Source organism: Natrix helvetica, assembly GCF_964273705.1.
Source record: "Natrix helvetica genome assembly, chromosome: 4".
In the NCBI taxonomy this organism is placed as follows: Eukaryota; Metazoa; Chordata; class Lepidosauria; order Squamata; family Natricidae; genus Natrix; species Natrix helvetica.
The window spans coordinates 145419661-145436083 of record NC_138550.1 but is presented as its reverse complement, the minus strand read 5'-3'; the positions used below and the strand labels follow the sequence as shown (position 1 = coordinate 145436083).

General features: G+C 44.2%; 1 protein-coding gene across 1 annotated transcript in view; it reads left to right on the top strand.

Moving 5' to 3' along the window:
• RGS22 (regulator of G protein signaling 22) overlaps positions 1-16423 on the top strand; it is a 119459-nt gene that overhangs the window by 25938 nt on the left and 77098 nt on the right. The window contains exons 8-12 of the mRNA XM_081952679.1: positions 1883-1954; positions 5479-6172; positions 7199-7360; positions 8589-8769; positions 12145-12305. Coding sequence (XP_081808805.1) covers positions 1883-1954; positions 5479-6172; positions 7199-7360; positions 8589-8769; positions 12145-12305 — 1270 coding nt within the window. The remainder of the gene's footprint in view (positions 1-1882; positions 1955-5478; positions 6173-7198; positions 7361-8588; positions 8770-12144; positions 12306-16423) is intronic.

Here is a 16423-nt window from a genome sequence, read left to right as displayed (position 1 = left end):
AGACATGGATGAGCAATTGGGCAGCCTTACAAACAAAATCAATCAACCAGTCTGTTAATGTTGTTTTTTCCCAACTTGTTCTATTTCATCTTTTTATAAAAACTTACATTATTTTTCTTCTGAGTCCTTCAACGTATTCCCTTTCTCCTTTTCACTACTTTGCAAAAAAAATTGTGTTGATCGCCTTTCATGAATTTTTACAGCAAGTGGGAAAAATACTGCTTAATCACAGCTATTATTTCTCTGGACCTCAAGGTTACTTAATGGAGAACCTTAATATAGGAAGAAGGCCATAATGTAGTAATTGCTTATATACTAAATGATGCAGTTGTTGTGTATAATTTACTGATCTTATTTGAGAAACCTCCATGGAAACAAGCCAGTAGGGATACAATGAGGACAGGATGAGATGAGTATGCAGATAGCATCAGGGAAATGTGATGTAACATCAGGTTTTGTTTTGTTTTTTAGTTTTATCATGGTTTGTTTTATGAGTGTGTGTGTGTGTGTGTGTGTGTGTGTGTGTGTGTGTAGTTTTGTTGGCTGTAAGCCACCCACTGTTGGTTTTAAGATAAGTGACTATACAAATGTTTTAAATAAATGAATAGATAAAACTAATAATTTTATAAATATAGAGATAAAGTCTTTTTTGAAATGAGTTTGTGCTAATGATTTCAACTTCACAGACTCTTTTATGTAATTTGGAGGTAGCAATATGGAAGTAATTTAGAAAATATAGTTTATTGCAACAATGGTCTATTTATTTAATTTATTTATTGGCTTTCTATGCCGTCCATCTCACTAAAACATGACATTGGGCAGCTTACAATATAATAAGGATTAAAAAGTGTGAAAAACTATTAAAATAGAATTAAAAAAATTAAAATTAAAAAGCAAAGATGATGGCCAGCCATCCCCAATGTAGTGTGTCCTTGTTTGGGTCCCAGGCCAAACAGCAGAGCCAAATGTTTAGGATCTTCCAAAAGGCCAGGAATGTGGGATCAGATCTCACCTCTGGTGGGAGAGCATTCCATAGTACGGAGGCCACAGCAGAAAATGCTCTTCTCCTTGACCCCACCAGCTGAAATTCTTTGACTGATGGGATCCAAAGTAGGCCCTTTCCACTGAAATGAGTGAGGTGGATTTATCCCAACAGGGTAAGGTGGTTCCTCAGACACCCTAGGCACATGCCATGAAGGGCTAAAGGCAACAATCACCTGAAAGTAGATCTGAAAACAAACTGGCAACCAGTACAGCTTGCATCTCAGTGGTGTCATATGTCTACAAAATTGTCTGTGCTGCTGTGTTCTGTACCAGTTGTAGCTGATGGATATTCTACAAGAGTAGCCCCATGCAGAGGGTGTTGCAGTAATCCAACTGGGAGATGACCAGGGCATGAGTGAATATGCACAGGGACTCATGAAAGGAACATAATACGGAGTTGCTCAAAAGCTCTCTTAGCCATGGCTGCCATCTGCTCCAAGCAGGATTTGTGAGTCCAGGAGAACCCCCAGATTGTATACTGAATCTGTCTGGGGTACTGCAACCCCATCCAGAATTAAGGATGATGAACAAATCCTGAAGCCGCTTGAACTCACAGCCCCTCCATCTCACCAGGGTTTAGCCAAAGCCTGTTGTCCCCCATCCAAATCCCTCCAGCCCCCAGGCATCATAAGAGGGAAGATACAGCATTAATTGGATCACAAGGGATGGAGATGTAAAGTTGGATATATTCGGCATGATAACACCTCATCCCATGGTTTTGGATGATCTTATCCAGCCCTTCCCCCCTGTAATGGACCTATTTCCTTCTCCCACCCAGCTTTTGTCCTCTTCTTCCCAATTCTTTCCTAACAATGTTATATTGTACATTTATCTGCAGATATAATGGCTCAAGAACTTTGCAAAACTACTTCATCCATTATTAGTGTTACTACTCGCAGTGATCACTTAGGTAAGTAGTATTTGTGGGCAAGTTGCATTTATAGCAGGAACGAACAAAATGTAAGGCATCAAGGAAAAAATTAGACTTGCAAAGGACCACACCAAGCATATCACTGAGAAGACAGAACCAACTGATTTTGCCCTTTTTTTGGTTATTAATTACACCTTAAAACTGCAAATGGAAACAAGATATTTCTAGAGACAATTTGCCAGCTTTAAATCCTCTCCTATGGAGCAACAAACGTTACTGAGATCACAATTGGGGAGAGGGAATTTTGGGCTGGGTTGATAGCAGTGGTGGGATTCAAATTTTTTACTACCGGTTCTGTGGACGTGGCGTGGCTTGGTGGTGGGGCTTGGTGGGCGTGGCAGGGGAAGGATACTGCAAAATTCCCATTTCCTCCCTATCAGCTGGGACTTGGGAGGCAGAGAATAGATGGGGGCGGGGCCAGTCAGAGGTGGTATTTACCGGTTCTCAAAATTTCCGCTCAAAATTTCCGTTACCGGTTCTCCAGAACTGGTGAGAACCTGCTGAATCCCACCTCTGGTTGAGCAGTGGTTGAGCACTGCACAAGAGCAGTGGTTTGCTTCTCAGAGGACACTACTTCCAGAGGTGGGTTCCTGCTAGTTTGGACTGTAGTGCTGCCTTCAAACTGAGACCAAACTGATTCTCTGTTTTTTTTAAAAAGTGGGCCTGCCCACCTGCCCCTGGGTTATACTTACCTTACCGAAGCCCAGCTGATCCAGGGCAGTATCTTGAATTGCCGTTCCTCAGCTGTTTTCCTTTTTTTCTGATTAATTTTTGTTCGATTGTGCATGCATGCGCAGCACTTGCTAAGCGAACCAGTAGTAAACCGGTTAGGAATCCACCACTGACGTGTTCCCATTTTTGAATGACAAAAAATAACCCAAAAAATGAAATAAAATTGTGCTGACCACAGTCATTTTGAAGTTGGAGGAGGTTGGGACTGGAACCAGGAGACTTCAGGGAGGAAAAACACCTTTCCCATTCTTAGTCCCAGTTTTTGAATTTTAAAAAGTTAAGAAATAGTGCCACCAAAATTTATCTATTTTGCAACCGTATTTAAATAGTATCATTTGGAATGGTGGGCAGCTGCAATAATGCTGGCTTCATTATTCCTGGTTTATAAATTCATGGCAGAAAAACTCTGCTTTTTATTGTACTTTCTCAAAAACAAATTAGGGTATTAGAAATGATATTTTTGCATTCTTGTATTCATGAGCTAAGGTGGCGCAGTGGTTAGAGTGCAGTACTGCAGGCTACTTCTGCTGCCTGCTGGTTGCCTGCAATTTAGCAGTTCCAATGTCACCAGGCTCAAGGTTGACTCAGCCTTCCATCAGAGGTGGATTGCTCCCGGTTCGGCCCAGATCGGGAGAACCAGTAGTAGCGGTGCTGGGAGGCTCCACCACCCGTCCGGACACTTCTGCTCATGCACAGAAAAATCACATGCACGAGCGAGCGCTTACGCATCCATGAGCGAACCAGTAGTAAAAAAAATTGGAAACCCACCACTGCCTTCCATCCTTCCAAGGTGGGTAAAATGAGGACCCAAATTGTTTGGGGCAATAGGCTGGCTCTGCAAACCACTTAGAGAGATCTGTAAAGCACTGTAAAGCAGTATATAAGTCTAAGTGCTATTGCTATTGCTTACAAAGTAGCCGAGCACTTCCATTTTAATGCCCTGGCTTTCCTTACATGTGTTTTTTAATTAAACACTAAGGAACATATATCCCAAAGGCCCTTTCATTGCGTTTATTCAGGAGCAGTATAATAATGTGAAGGGAAAACCTTGCAACTCTAATATAAGTACAGAATTGAAAAAAACCAAGTGCAAGAGGCTTAAAATGGAGGGGTTTTTTAAAAATATTTTTTCCTTTGAGAAGATATACAATGTTACAAATGTAAGACATTTATTTATTTTTATGGGCCACATGATTTTTGGTAAATATACAAGAGGAGCATAAAGTAAATAAGATGACACCTTGTCTCAACACAGAAGCACTGGCTTCAAACTAACATAATATGTCACATTTGGGTATTTTGGTCCCTATGGGTGCAAAATAGTACTTTTCCCTGTGCACAGAATGAAAAGGGACTGTTATGTTCCAGGCAAAATTTTATGCAGGATAAGTTATAACAAACCTAAGGATATTAGCAGAGGAGGGAGAAAGAGGGGAGGTATTGGGGATATTGGTTGGTTGGTTGGTTAGTTGGTAGAATATGCCAGGCTTTGAGATCAAAAGCAGCTGAGAAGTATGTGGGTGGGAAACTGCTGGAAATATTGTGGGAAAGAGCCCCTGTATGAAGGAAATGGGCAGTGGTGGGATTCAGCCGGTTCGCACCACTTTGGGAGAACCGGTTGTTAACTTTCTGAGCAGTTTGGTGAACTGGTTGTTGGAAGAAATCATTAGGACAGAGAACCGATTGTTAAACTATTTGAATCCACCACTGGAAATGGGCAAGAGGTGGTCTGCACATAATTTAACAACCGGTTTGCCTAGTGCAGAACTGAAAATGTGTGAGCCCACATGCATGCACGCTTTGCCCCTGCATGCACCTTCCGTGCTTGCGCACAGCTTCAAACACATGGCGATTTTATACGTGTGCCTTCCAGCACACTTCTCGGGCAGCCGCAGTGAGTAGAGCGGGCGAGGCACGGAAATCAGCTGCCCTGCATGGACAGGGCGAGCGAGACAGAGAGTGAGATATATAGGACCTGATAGCGCGGGGACGGGTCGGTGGGCTACCGGAACTACTGGTTCGCCTGAACCGGTCTGAACTGGCAGCAGCCCACCTCTGAAATGGGCAGTTAAGAGGTTTTGTATAAATAAATATAAATATAAATAAATAAAACTGTGAGCAGGAAGTATTACCGGTTTATTGTGGTGGACTTGCTTGGAGAATAGTGGAAACAACTGAACCCATCTAGACTTTGTTTTGTCTAAATAGTATATCAATAAAAGTGGTCCAGATTTTGACTCAGCTGAATTGCCTGGCCCAGAACTGTTTTGCAGAAACTCTGGACTATAATCATTTCTTCTGGGAGAAAATATTTCTAGGAGCCTGGGGAGGGCAAAAACGGCCTTCCCCACCCCCCAGAGGCCCACTGGAGGCTGAAAACAGTCTGTTTACCAAATTCTGGTGGGCCCAGAAGGCCCGAAAATCAGCTGGCCAGTGCACGCATGCGCGTCGGAGCTGAGCTCGCGTGCCCACTGACATGGCTCGCCATTACAGCCCTAGACACTCTTTTGTTTCATATTCAGGCTGAAAAATAAATTCAGACATACTGTATGTGACAGGAGACAAATGATGGTGACTTGGGGCAGTTCTTAGCTTTTTTTGGTAAAATAATATTAATTCAGCTACTCGAAGTTAGGTTCTGACTTACAGAAATGTCTGAGGAAAGAAGCCATTCCTGGAGAGTGAGATAGAACAATTTTTACATACTCGAATTCATGATTATGTTAGCATGTTGGTGGTCTTTGGACGATTAATGTGTGATTTTCATGCAGGTTATGAATCCAGAATTAAGAAGAAGCAGCCCGATTTAACTGATGTCCCATTTCTTCCAAAGCCAGAAGCCAGAAGAAGCATAGATGAAGGTTGTTCTTTGTCACTTCCTGATACTCCTTCAGGGACATTATTAAGAGCATATTTAGGACAAGACTGGGATCTTACTCCTAAGGAGGGAAAGAGTGAAAGTGTGAAAGATATTTTCCAATACCAAGAATTGGCATCTTTTCACACTATGGATGAGTTTTCTTTTGCCTTTGTTCAATACGTACTAAAAAATTCTGTTGCAGTAGTCACTGGCCATCCACCTGAACCCAGTCCTTATGACATCAATTTCAGTAAGACAACTAGAGTTTTTATATATGAGTTAGCAGGCAATGAAAAATCCATAGAGTCCCTCTTTGAAAAGTTGTCTTTTGCTGACGGAGCGGTTGATGGAGCGGTTGACAGAGCGGTTGATGGAGCGGTTGACAGAACGGATGTGAAGAGTGAAATTTCTGCAAAATCAGAAAAGGATAACACCGAAACCAGAGCTGCTTGGTGTGTTAGCCACAAGACGTATGACATTGGTAGCAGGCACGAATTTGAAAGATTTAAAAAATTCATCAAAGGAACTTTGGGAGAAAAATACTGGTGGCTTTGGATAGATATCGAACGGCTGAAGGTCATGAAGACTTTTAAAAGGCGGAAAAGGTATTTCCAGATTTTAATATAAAATGAGCCTTTGGCAATGAAGATATTGAATGAGTTTAGTTGCTGTTTTCATTTTGTTTTATGTTTATTTGTCAGATCTTCCTTCCGACAAGTTCATTTCCCATAACCACAGCAAATTAGTTTCCCATATTTGTGACAAAAAAGCTGGTAAAATCAGGCACAATTCAATTCACTTTATTGCCTTGCTTAGCAATGGAATTTCTGGTCCCAATTATAATCATAATTTAAGGACTACCTAGAAGCAGAAAAAGCAGGAGAAATATGAAGACTTAAGATATTCTTAAGTGTCAAGCTGGTTATAAATTATACAAGATTTCTCCCAGAATATATCTTATTTGATATTTTAGTAACTAAGGAGTAAGGTAGCATCCCCCAAACTAGTGAACCTGAAATATATTGGACCTACTTTCCTCTTTTTATGTTGGATATACAGATAGTTCTCGACTTATGACCACAATCGAGCCCAAAATTTCTGTTGTTAAGTGAGACTTTTTTTTTTGAGTTTTGCCCAATTTTACAACCTTCTTGCCACAGTTGTTAAGTGACCCATTGCAGTTGGTAATTGGTAACCCAGCTGTTAAGTAAATCTGGCTTCCCCATTGACTTTGCTTGTGAAAAGTGATCACATGACCTTGGGACAAAGCAACGGTCATGAATATGAACCAGCGTCTCGAATTTTGATCACATGAGCATGGAGATACTGCAAAGATGGTAACTCTGAAAAACGGTTCATAAATCACATTTTTCAGTGCCGTTGTAATTTTGAACGGTCACTAAGTGAACTATTGTAAGTCGAGGACTACGTGTCGTTGATCATTCCAACTCAGCTTTTTGGAAAGCACCGGGAGGAGAAGGTTATTGTGGCTAAATGTTCTAAATCCTGGCCTTTATTTTGTGAAGAAAGATGGAATTCCATTTAAAATGCAAAAGAGCTTTAGAGTTGAATGTCTTTTTCAGAATTATTTCCCTGTGCATATATTATGTTAATATTTTCCTTGATTCAAGACAGCTTGATCGGATGAAAAAATTATACCTGGCAAGCAATGGAGATTATTACCTGACTTTTGAAGTTCTGTTCAAACTCAACCTGGTGGATGGCGATCAATGGAATGTGTATAATTTAAAGGGCATCCAGTCTGAAGTAGTGAAACCTTTGCTTCTTTACTGGTAAAAGGATGAAATATTGGTACATTTAATTAAACCTGATTGCCTTTTCTGAACACTGGAGCTGTTGTGATTGGATGGAGGAGGAGTTGAAATTATACTCTGCAACCATTTTTCCTAAATGGACCCCTTAATCTGGGCAGAAAAGGATAATACCTTATGATGAGATAAAGAATCTATTCATGATAGTGGAGGCTTAACTGATACAGGCAAAGGAAAATGATTCAGGCAAAATCAATTAAGAGCAGGGGTAATTTAATTAAACATTCCTAAAGACAATGTTTATAGGATCACATAAAAACCATCTTTATTAAAAGAAATTTGTATCAGTGGTGGATTGCCATTTTTTTATTACTGGTTTGGGTGTGCTCGTGCGTGATGCTTCTATGTTTGCACAGAAGCGGGTGGGCGGAGTCTCCCGCCACTGCTACTACCGGTCGCCCGATCCAGGCCGAACTAGGAGCAACCTACCTCTGTTTTATATGATTTTTATGATCACATAAATGCAACCAAACAAGACAGATACAGACTTCAATGGATAATTAGAACTCAGAAAAACAATTGCTACCAACCTGCCTTCCATTGAGAACCTGTATATTGCTCAAGTCAAAAAGAGGGCTGTGAAAATATCTACAGACCCCTCGCATCCTGGACATAAATAGTTTCAACTTCTACCCCCAACACGACGCTTATAGGGCACTGCACACCAGAAGAACTAGACACAAGGACAGTTTTTCCCCGAATGCCATCACTTAGCAACTAATTCCCACAATCCTGTCAATAATTTACCAAGAATGTATTACTATTATTCTTCTCTTCCTTCCTAGTACCTATCTACAATTTTTATTGTTTTTATTGTTTCCTAGTCTGATTTGATAGCTTATTAGTAACATTGACTACCACTAAGTGTTGTATCTTTTTATTCTTGATGAATGTAATTTTATTCTCCTTATATACACTGAGAGCTTATGCACCAAAGACAAATTCCTTGTGTGTCCAATCACTCTTGGCCAATAAAGAATTCTATTCTATTCCTATACTATTCTATGCTGTTCTATTCTATGCTATTCTATTCTATGCTATTCTATGCTATGTTATACTATTCTATTCTATTCTTTTCTATGCTACTCTATTCTATTCTATTCTATTCTCTAGGGATCTGAATAAGAGAACAGAATAATAGCATAAATAAAGTTCAAGATCTAGCCATAACCAGTCTTTTTCTCCTCAGGGGTCCCCGGTTTTGTGTAACTCATAAAGCTGCCATTCAGGCCACAGTTGCCAAGCTGAAAATCTGGCACACTCGGCAACAGAAACCACGCATTGACGTGGATCCTTTCCCACAGATGGTGTCCCTGCTACCACTCAGGCCGAAATCTTGCATGCCAAAAATAGAAGTTCCATGTTATCAGGTATTGCTTGTTACATTAAACCTTGGCAAAAGTACTTTGGGTCTGTCTTACCACTGTAGAAGCATTGAAGGAAAGACTGTATGATAGGAAGGCTGGGCTTGCGGCTAAGAGTCATAATCAATGTAATCTGCTTAGCTATATAATTTTATCCGTGGGCTGTCAGACTCCTGAATGCGAAATAACATCATAACTGCGTAGTAAGATGGATTTGCAGGGCCGGCGCAACGTGTAACATGTTCACACTGGTGCAATAGGACTGGGTGTTTTTTAATATGATTTATTGGGTTAGGGAGTTTCTGTCTTCATTGTGAGTTCTATTGTGTTGGGGGGGGGTGCACTGAGGGAGCTCAATCAATCTCATTGTACATATGTTGTGCACTGATAAATAATAATTAAATTAAAGTAGTCTTGGAATACAGTCCTCGACCTATGCCCATAACTGAAACCACCATTTTGGTTGTAAGTCATGGGGGTCATTAAGTGGGCCACCATATGACCATGTCTGATTTTACAGCCTTTGTTGTGATGGTTGTTAATAGAACGCCAGAGTCATTAAGTGAACTCATTGTTCTCTATGGGGTATTTTTTTGCCAGAACCAGGAAGTAATCCTGAAAAAAAAATGACATAAACTGTGGTCATGTGACTGAGGGAACAGCTGTAAGTTCAAGCCAGTTACTTGGTGCCCAAAACGAAGTCATGAGACTATGGGGGAGGAGCTAGCCATCAGAACTTTGAATCTCTTTCAACTTTAAACGGTTGCTAGGTGATTGGTCATAAGTCAAGGACTACCTGTACCCATATCTAGACTGCAAAAATATGGATGACCACTAGGCATCACTATTTCCCTTTACAAGGGCACTGAAAAAAGTGACTTATGACCATTTTTCAGCCCTGTGACCATTACAATATTTCCTCCAAGTCATGTGATCAAAATTGGCAACTGGTTCAAACTTTTGACGGGATCACGTTATCGGTTTTCATGACCTTCTGAAAAGCAAAGTCAATAGGGAAACCAGATTCACTTAACAACCATATTACTAACTTAAGAACTGCAATGATTCATTTAACAACTGTGGCAAGAAAGGTCATAAAACGGGACAGAACTTGCTTAACAAATGTTTCACTTAGCAACATAAATTTTTGGCTCAATTGTGGTTGTAATTTGAGGACTATCTGTATATAGGTGAGGGTTTTTTTTGCTTCTGCATCCTGCATTCTATTAGAGGGTAACAAAAAGCATCTAAAGGACTTGAAATAAATCTTCAAGGGGAGAGAGAGAGAGAGCCCTTGTCTGTAATTTCATATAGCTGGTATTTCAAGGCAAACTGCTTCTGCAGATGGAAAAGCCACATCTCTGTCTTAACCATACCTATGCCGGCTTGCATATCTTTGTTGTTATACTTTGACTTTCCTCAAGGAATTCAAGGCAACCCGCATTGCACTCTCTCCTACAATTTTGTTCCCGGAACAATGAATGGGTAGAATAGTCAGAGTTACAGTGATTGACCCCAATGGTAAACTTCATGGCATAGCAATAGCACTTAGACTTATATACAGCTTCACAGTGCTTTACAGCCCTCTCTAAGCGGTTTTCAGAGTCAGCATATTACCCTCAACAATCTGGGTCCTCATTTTACCAACCATGGATAGATGGAAGGCTGAGTCAACTTTGAGCCTGGTGAGGTTCGATCTGCCAAATTGCAGTCAGCTGGCTGTCAGCAGAAGTAGCTTGCAGTGCTGCATTCTAACCACTGCGACACTGTGGCTCTTGAACATAGATTGTTCTTGAACATGGGCTTCAGAGGTGGTATTCAGCAGCTTCTGACCAGTTCTGTAGAACCGGTAGTGGAAATTTTGAGTAGTTTGGAGAACCAGTAAATACCACTGACTAGCCCGGTCCCCATCTATTCTCTGCTTCCCGAGTCCCAGCTGATGGGAAGGAAATGGGGATTTTGCAGTATCCTTCCCCTGGTGTGGAGAGGGAATGGAGATTTTTCAGTATTCTTCCCCTGACATGCCCACCAAGCCACACCCACCAAGCCATGCCCACGAAGCCACGCCACGCCACGCCACGCCCACAGAACCGGTAGTAAAAAAAATTGAATCCCACCACTGATGGGCTTCTGTTGTTTTAGTCCAACCTACACTTTTTAAAATGTAAATTCACCTGAGCTGGAAAAACACATTTTTTTTATTTTGGAATAACACTAAAATTACTCTTTAAATAAGTTTCTAAACCTCTGATTGGGCCGTTGGGCCATTTTTCGCCCTCCCCAGGCTTCAGGGAAACCTCCGTAGCCTAGAGAGGGTGAAAAACAGGATCAATGGGTCAGTGGTGGGATTCAAATAATTTAAGAACCGGTTCTCTGTCCTAATGACCAGGTGGGTAGGCGGGGCTTGGTGGTCATGTGACCGTGTGGGCGTGGCCAACTCAACATCACTCAGGTCGATGGGCGCTTTGCCTTAGCTGCTACAATGTAGTAAGGGTTAACCGGAGAGGCAGTTTCTGTAAGTAGGGCAATAAAGATTAAGCTAGAAACAACACCAGAATGTTTCCTTCCTGCCTTCCTTACAGGATTAGCCTTGTAAAGTGGAAAAAAACCAAAAGAAGATTTCTTCCAACAACTGGTTCTCCGAACCTCTTAAAAAGTTAAGAACCGGTTCTCCCGAATAGGTGCGAACTGGCTGAATCCCACCACTGCAATGGGTCAACCGGAAGTATGAACTTCTAATTGGCCCATTGGGCCTGTTTTTCGCCCTCCCCAGGCTCCAGAGGCTTTCCTGAGGCCTAGGGAGGGTGAAAACGGCCTCCCCCGGCCCCCTGGAGGCCTCCGGAGAGCTGTGGGAGGCTGTTTTTGCCCTCCCCAGGCTTCAGGAAAGCCTCCGGAGCCTAGAGAGGGCAAAAAACAGGATCAATGGGTCAACCGGAAGTATGAACTTCCAATAGGCCCATTGGGACTGTTTTTCACCCTCCCCAGGCTCCAGAGGCTTTTCTGAGGCCTAGGGAGAGTGAAAACGGCCTTCCCTGCCCCCCTGGAGGCCTCTGGAGAACTGTGAGAGGCCATTTTCGCCCTCCCCAAGCTTCAGGAAAGCCTCCGGAGTCTGAGGAGGCGAAAAGTCCCCCCCACATGGGGGTTGCTCACCCATGGCCAGTGGGGGTCACTCATGCATGCACAGGTCGGGGGGTCTCTCGTGCAGGTGGGTGGGCACACGCACATGTGCGATAGCGGGCACGCACACAGTTTTGGTACACCTTTAGAAAAAGGTTAGCTATCATTGATGTATATGATACAGAAGATATCAAATAAAAATAGACATGAAGAAGCAAGAATTATTTCTCAGATGCTTTCACTCCTTTCCATCCCTTTTATTAGAGAGGAGAAACTGGACTAACCCCAACTTTTTCAAAAGGAGCGGTGACGGATATCTGTCCCCAAAGGTCTATCAGGCTGTTATCTGCAATTCCACCTCAAGGTCAAACTGCTGTTCAGGAAGATCCTCATGACTTAATTAGGTTAGAAGATATTAGGAGAAGGTAAGTACTGAAATGTATCACACTACCTGCTAAGAGAAGGAGAGCATTCTTCTATGAACAGATTACAGATTAACAGAATTGGAAGGGACCTTGGAGGTCTTGTAGTCCAACCCCCCGCTCAGGCTGGAGACCCTACCCCATTTCTGACAAATGGCAGTCCAATCTCTTCTTGAAAACCTCCAGTGATGAAGCTCCCACAACTTCTGAAGGCAAGCTGATCCATTGGTTGATTATTCTCATTGACAGAAAATTTCTCCTTATTTCTAGGTTGAATCACTCCATGATCAGTTTCCATCCAGTATTCCTTATCTGGCCTTCAGGTGCTTTGGAAAATAGCTTGATCTCTTCCTCTCTGTGGCAACCCCTCATGTATTGGAGCACTGCTGGCATGTCTCCCCTGGTCCTTCTCCTAGACAGTTCCTGTAACCGTTCTTCATATGTTTTAGTTTCCAGTCCTCTAATCATCCTGGTTATACAATACAATACAATAATAGAGTTGGAAGGGACCTTGGAGCCCTTCTAGTCGAACCCCCTGCCTAGGCAGGAAACCCTATACCATTTCAGGCAAATGGCTATCCAACATCTTCTTAAAGACTTCCAGTGTTGGGGCATTCACAACTTCTGGAGGCAAGCTGTTCCACTGATTAATTGTTCTAACTGTCAGGAAATTTCTCCTCAGTTCTAAATTGCTTCTTTCCTTGATTAGTTTCCACCCATTGCTTCTTGTTCTACCCTCAGGTGCCTTGGAAAATAGTTTGACTCCCTCTTCTTTGTGGCAACCCCTGAGATATTGGAACACTGCTATCATCTCTCCCCTAGTCCTTCTTTCTATTAAACTAGACATACCCAGTTCCTGTAACCGTTCCTCATATGTTTTAGTCTCCAGTCCCCTAATCATCTTTGTTGCTCTTCTCTGCACTCTTTCCAGAGTCTCCACTTCTTTTTTACATCGTGGCGACCAGAACTGAATGCAGTATTCGAAGTGTGGCCTCACCAAGGCATTATAAAGCGGCATCAACACTTCACGTGATCTTGATTCTATCCCTCAGTTGATGCAGCCTAGGACTGCGTTGGCTTTTTTGGCAGCTGCTGCACACTGCTGGCTCATATTTAAATGGTTGTCCACTAGGACTCCAAGATCCCTTTCACAGTTACTACTACTGAGCAAGGTACCACCTATACTGTACCAGTGCATTCCATTTTTGTTGCCTAAATGTAGAACCTTACTCTTTTCACCATTGAATTTCATTTTATTAGATAGTGCCCAATGTTGCTCTTCTCTGCACTTTTTCTAGAATCTCAACATCTTTTTATAGTGTGGTAACCAAAACTGGATGCAGTAGTCTCCTAGATGATCCCGTGGGAGGAATCATTGATGGGATATTCTCAGACCCCATTTGCCTTGAGACTGAGGTTAAATTGAGGCCACTTCCCTCTGCCTCACTTCCTGGCTCCCAGTTAATCTCAGTCTTTCGGCCTAATAGGATACTTTTTTCTTGGCTCTTGACTTTATTCAATTTGGTGTGAGAATTTTCCATCCTTGCCTTCCCCACCTCCTCCCTTGTCTTCCCTGAGTAATTGTGGCTGCGTTGGGCAATAGCTGGGCTTTGCTGGAGCGCCTCAGGCTCCAAGACTGCTTGCAGTCTCTGGGGAGTCTCCGAAGCTGGCCTCCAGGAGATCAGAAAAGGAACTGCATTTCCACCCCATCGGTGGCTGCTGGAGCTCCTCCAGGCCTCTGGGTAGCGCTGTTGAGGCAGAGCTCCTGGAGGAATCAGGCTGCATGGTTGGCGGCCGCCATCTTGGATCTCTGCCAGCTTCCAGGAAGACGCACGTGGTCAGGGCAGCTATTAGAGCTCTGCAGAGGCCACGTGCAGAGGCACTCTCCCCGTGAATCGGGGAATCACCTCCAGTTGCTCCTTCCAGCGTTCCACGATTGAGCCACGGATCGGTGGCATGGGGCTACGTACACGGAGGCATGGGGCCCTTCAGAATCGCTGGCAGCATTTTTTTTCTTCTGTAAGGAGCGGAGGAGGCTACAGAGAGACTGGTGAGCCATTTGAGGAGCTATGAGTACCTGAGGCTTTTGGGGAAGCTGTTCTTAATGGAAGATGCCGCGAGGCGACCAGGGGAGGCAGCACTGGATTTCCCTGTGGATCCTGAGCCTGGTGAGGGGACCTCCAGAGGCCCCTCCACATCCAGAGAGAGGGCCTTGGGCAAGAGGCCCACATCTGCCACAGCAGGGGGCTCTCACAGGGGGCATGAGGAAGTTGCCACCAGGGCTTCCTCTCGAAGAGCCAGGGACTGCATTAGTCCTTCCCCCTCCAGGTCCCGTTCTCCCCTTGGGCTCATGCCTGTGGCTGTCCCGGGGATCTTCCAGGGGGGATTTTTCCATCCCCCCCTATCAATCACCCATGAGCACCCTGGGGCCCAGAGAGAGGATCCTTTCAGCAGACCTGTTGCTGGGCTGGGCAGACCTAGGCTAGCTCCTCAATCTGTTGAGGCAGAGCCGGTTTTGGGGCCTCCCACTCTTTCCCCAGCATTTCCTGAGCTTCCAGAGAGGTTTCAGCAGATTATTGCCCAGGTAATTTTTGAAGGTATTGCCACAGGCATGCAGAAAAAATCTAGATCCTCTAGGAGGAGTTCTTCTCGTGGGACACCGGGAAGTCATCCTCCCCCTCTACAGCTAGTGAGGATTCTGTGTTAGATGAAGAGGGTCAGAAGGAGGTTAGTTTCTCTGATGATGAAGAACCTGTTCCGGAGGCTTCTGTGTTCACTGGTTTAATCCCACCCCTTCCAATTTGGTGCCCTTCTGCGCAAGGCTAAGGCCATTGTGGATTTGGAGGTGGCTTCCACTGCTGGGGGCACTCTGACTACCCCGGCTCCAGGCACAAAAAAGGGGCCATTCCACAAGCCCCCAGTAGAAAAGGAGGAGATCCCTACTCCCCCTATGTTCATGGAGGTTCTCAAGTCCCAGTGGGCGAAGCCCATGGCCTTTCCTACCCCAGGTGGCAACGATCACCGGTTTTATAACCTTGATCCTAGTTTCTCTCAGGCTTTACAGATTCCAACAGTGGATCCACCTGTGGCGGCTTTGGCGTCCTCCTCTCTGGTGGCTGGCGACATCGCCAACAACCTTAAGGCGGAAGATAGGAGAGCTGAGCTGACTCTGCTCAAGAACCTCCAGGCGGCCATGTGGGCAATTAAAGCAACATCTGCGGTCTCCTCTTCAATTGGTCTACCCTTCTCTGGCTGACCCAGATGCAGGAGAGGGTTTCGGCTACGGAGGTGCGCCTCTTGCAGGACATCGCAAAGCTCACTGCTGCTGCCCAGTTCTCAGCGGATGCCACACTTGATACGGTCAAGTACGCATCCAAAGCGCTCGCCACGTTGGTGGCGTCCAGGAGACTGCTTTGGCTCCATAGTTGGCAGGTGGAGGCCCGGTCCAAGTAGACCTTAGCGACAGCAGAGTATTCCGGCGACAGGCTATCTGGACACACTGCTGGTGGAGGACAAGAACAAGTGTAAGATCCTTCCTTCTTCTTCCAAGCGGGCAGAACAAAGGTCTATGCCCTACCAGAGGAGGCCTGCATATCGGCCTCCAGATCAGGACTATCAGCAGCAACAGAGGTACCCTCCCCCTAAGTACCCTCACCAAGGGGATAGGCAATATTATAGAGATAGGAATCGATACCAACAGCCCAACAAGCAGCTTTTTCGAGGGGGGGGCACCGTTTCTACCACAGGAATAAATGATCCTGGCTTGGATCTTCCTATTGGCGGTCGCCTCGCTCACTTTGCAGACCGCTGGGACCTCATCAACTCTCATGAATGGGTCCTCCACACTGTTCGTTGTGGGTTGCATTTGGAGTTTTGTTCTCACCCCCCTTTTCATTTCTGGATCTCCTCCTCCTCTCGGAACCCAGTGAAGCACGAGCTTATGCGCAAGACCATCCAACACCTGCTGGACATTCATGCCGTGGAACTGGTTCCGGAGGAACAGAGAGGTTCTGGTTTCTATTCCAACCTTTTTGTAGTTCTGAAGAGTTCAGGGGGCTGGAGAGCCATCCTAGTTCTAAAGTTACTTAACTCCAGGCTGGTTTACCAGAAGTTTAAAATGG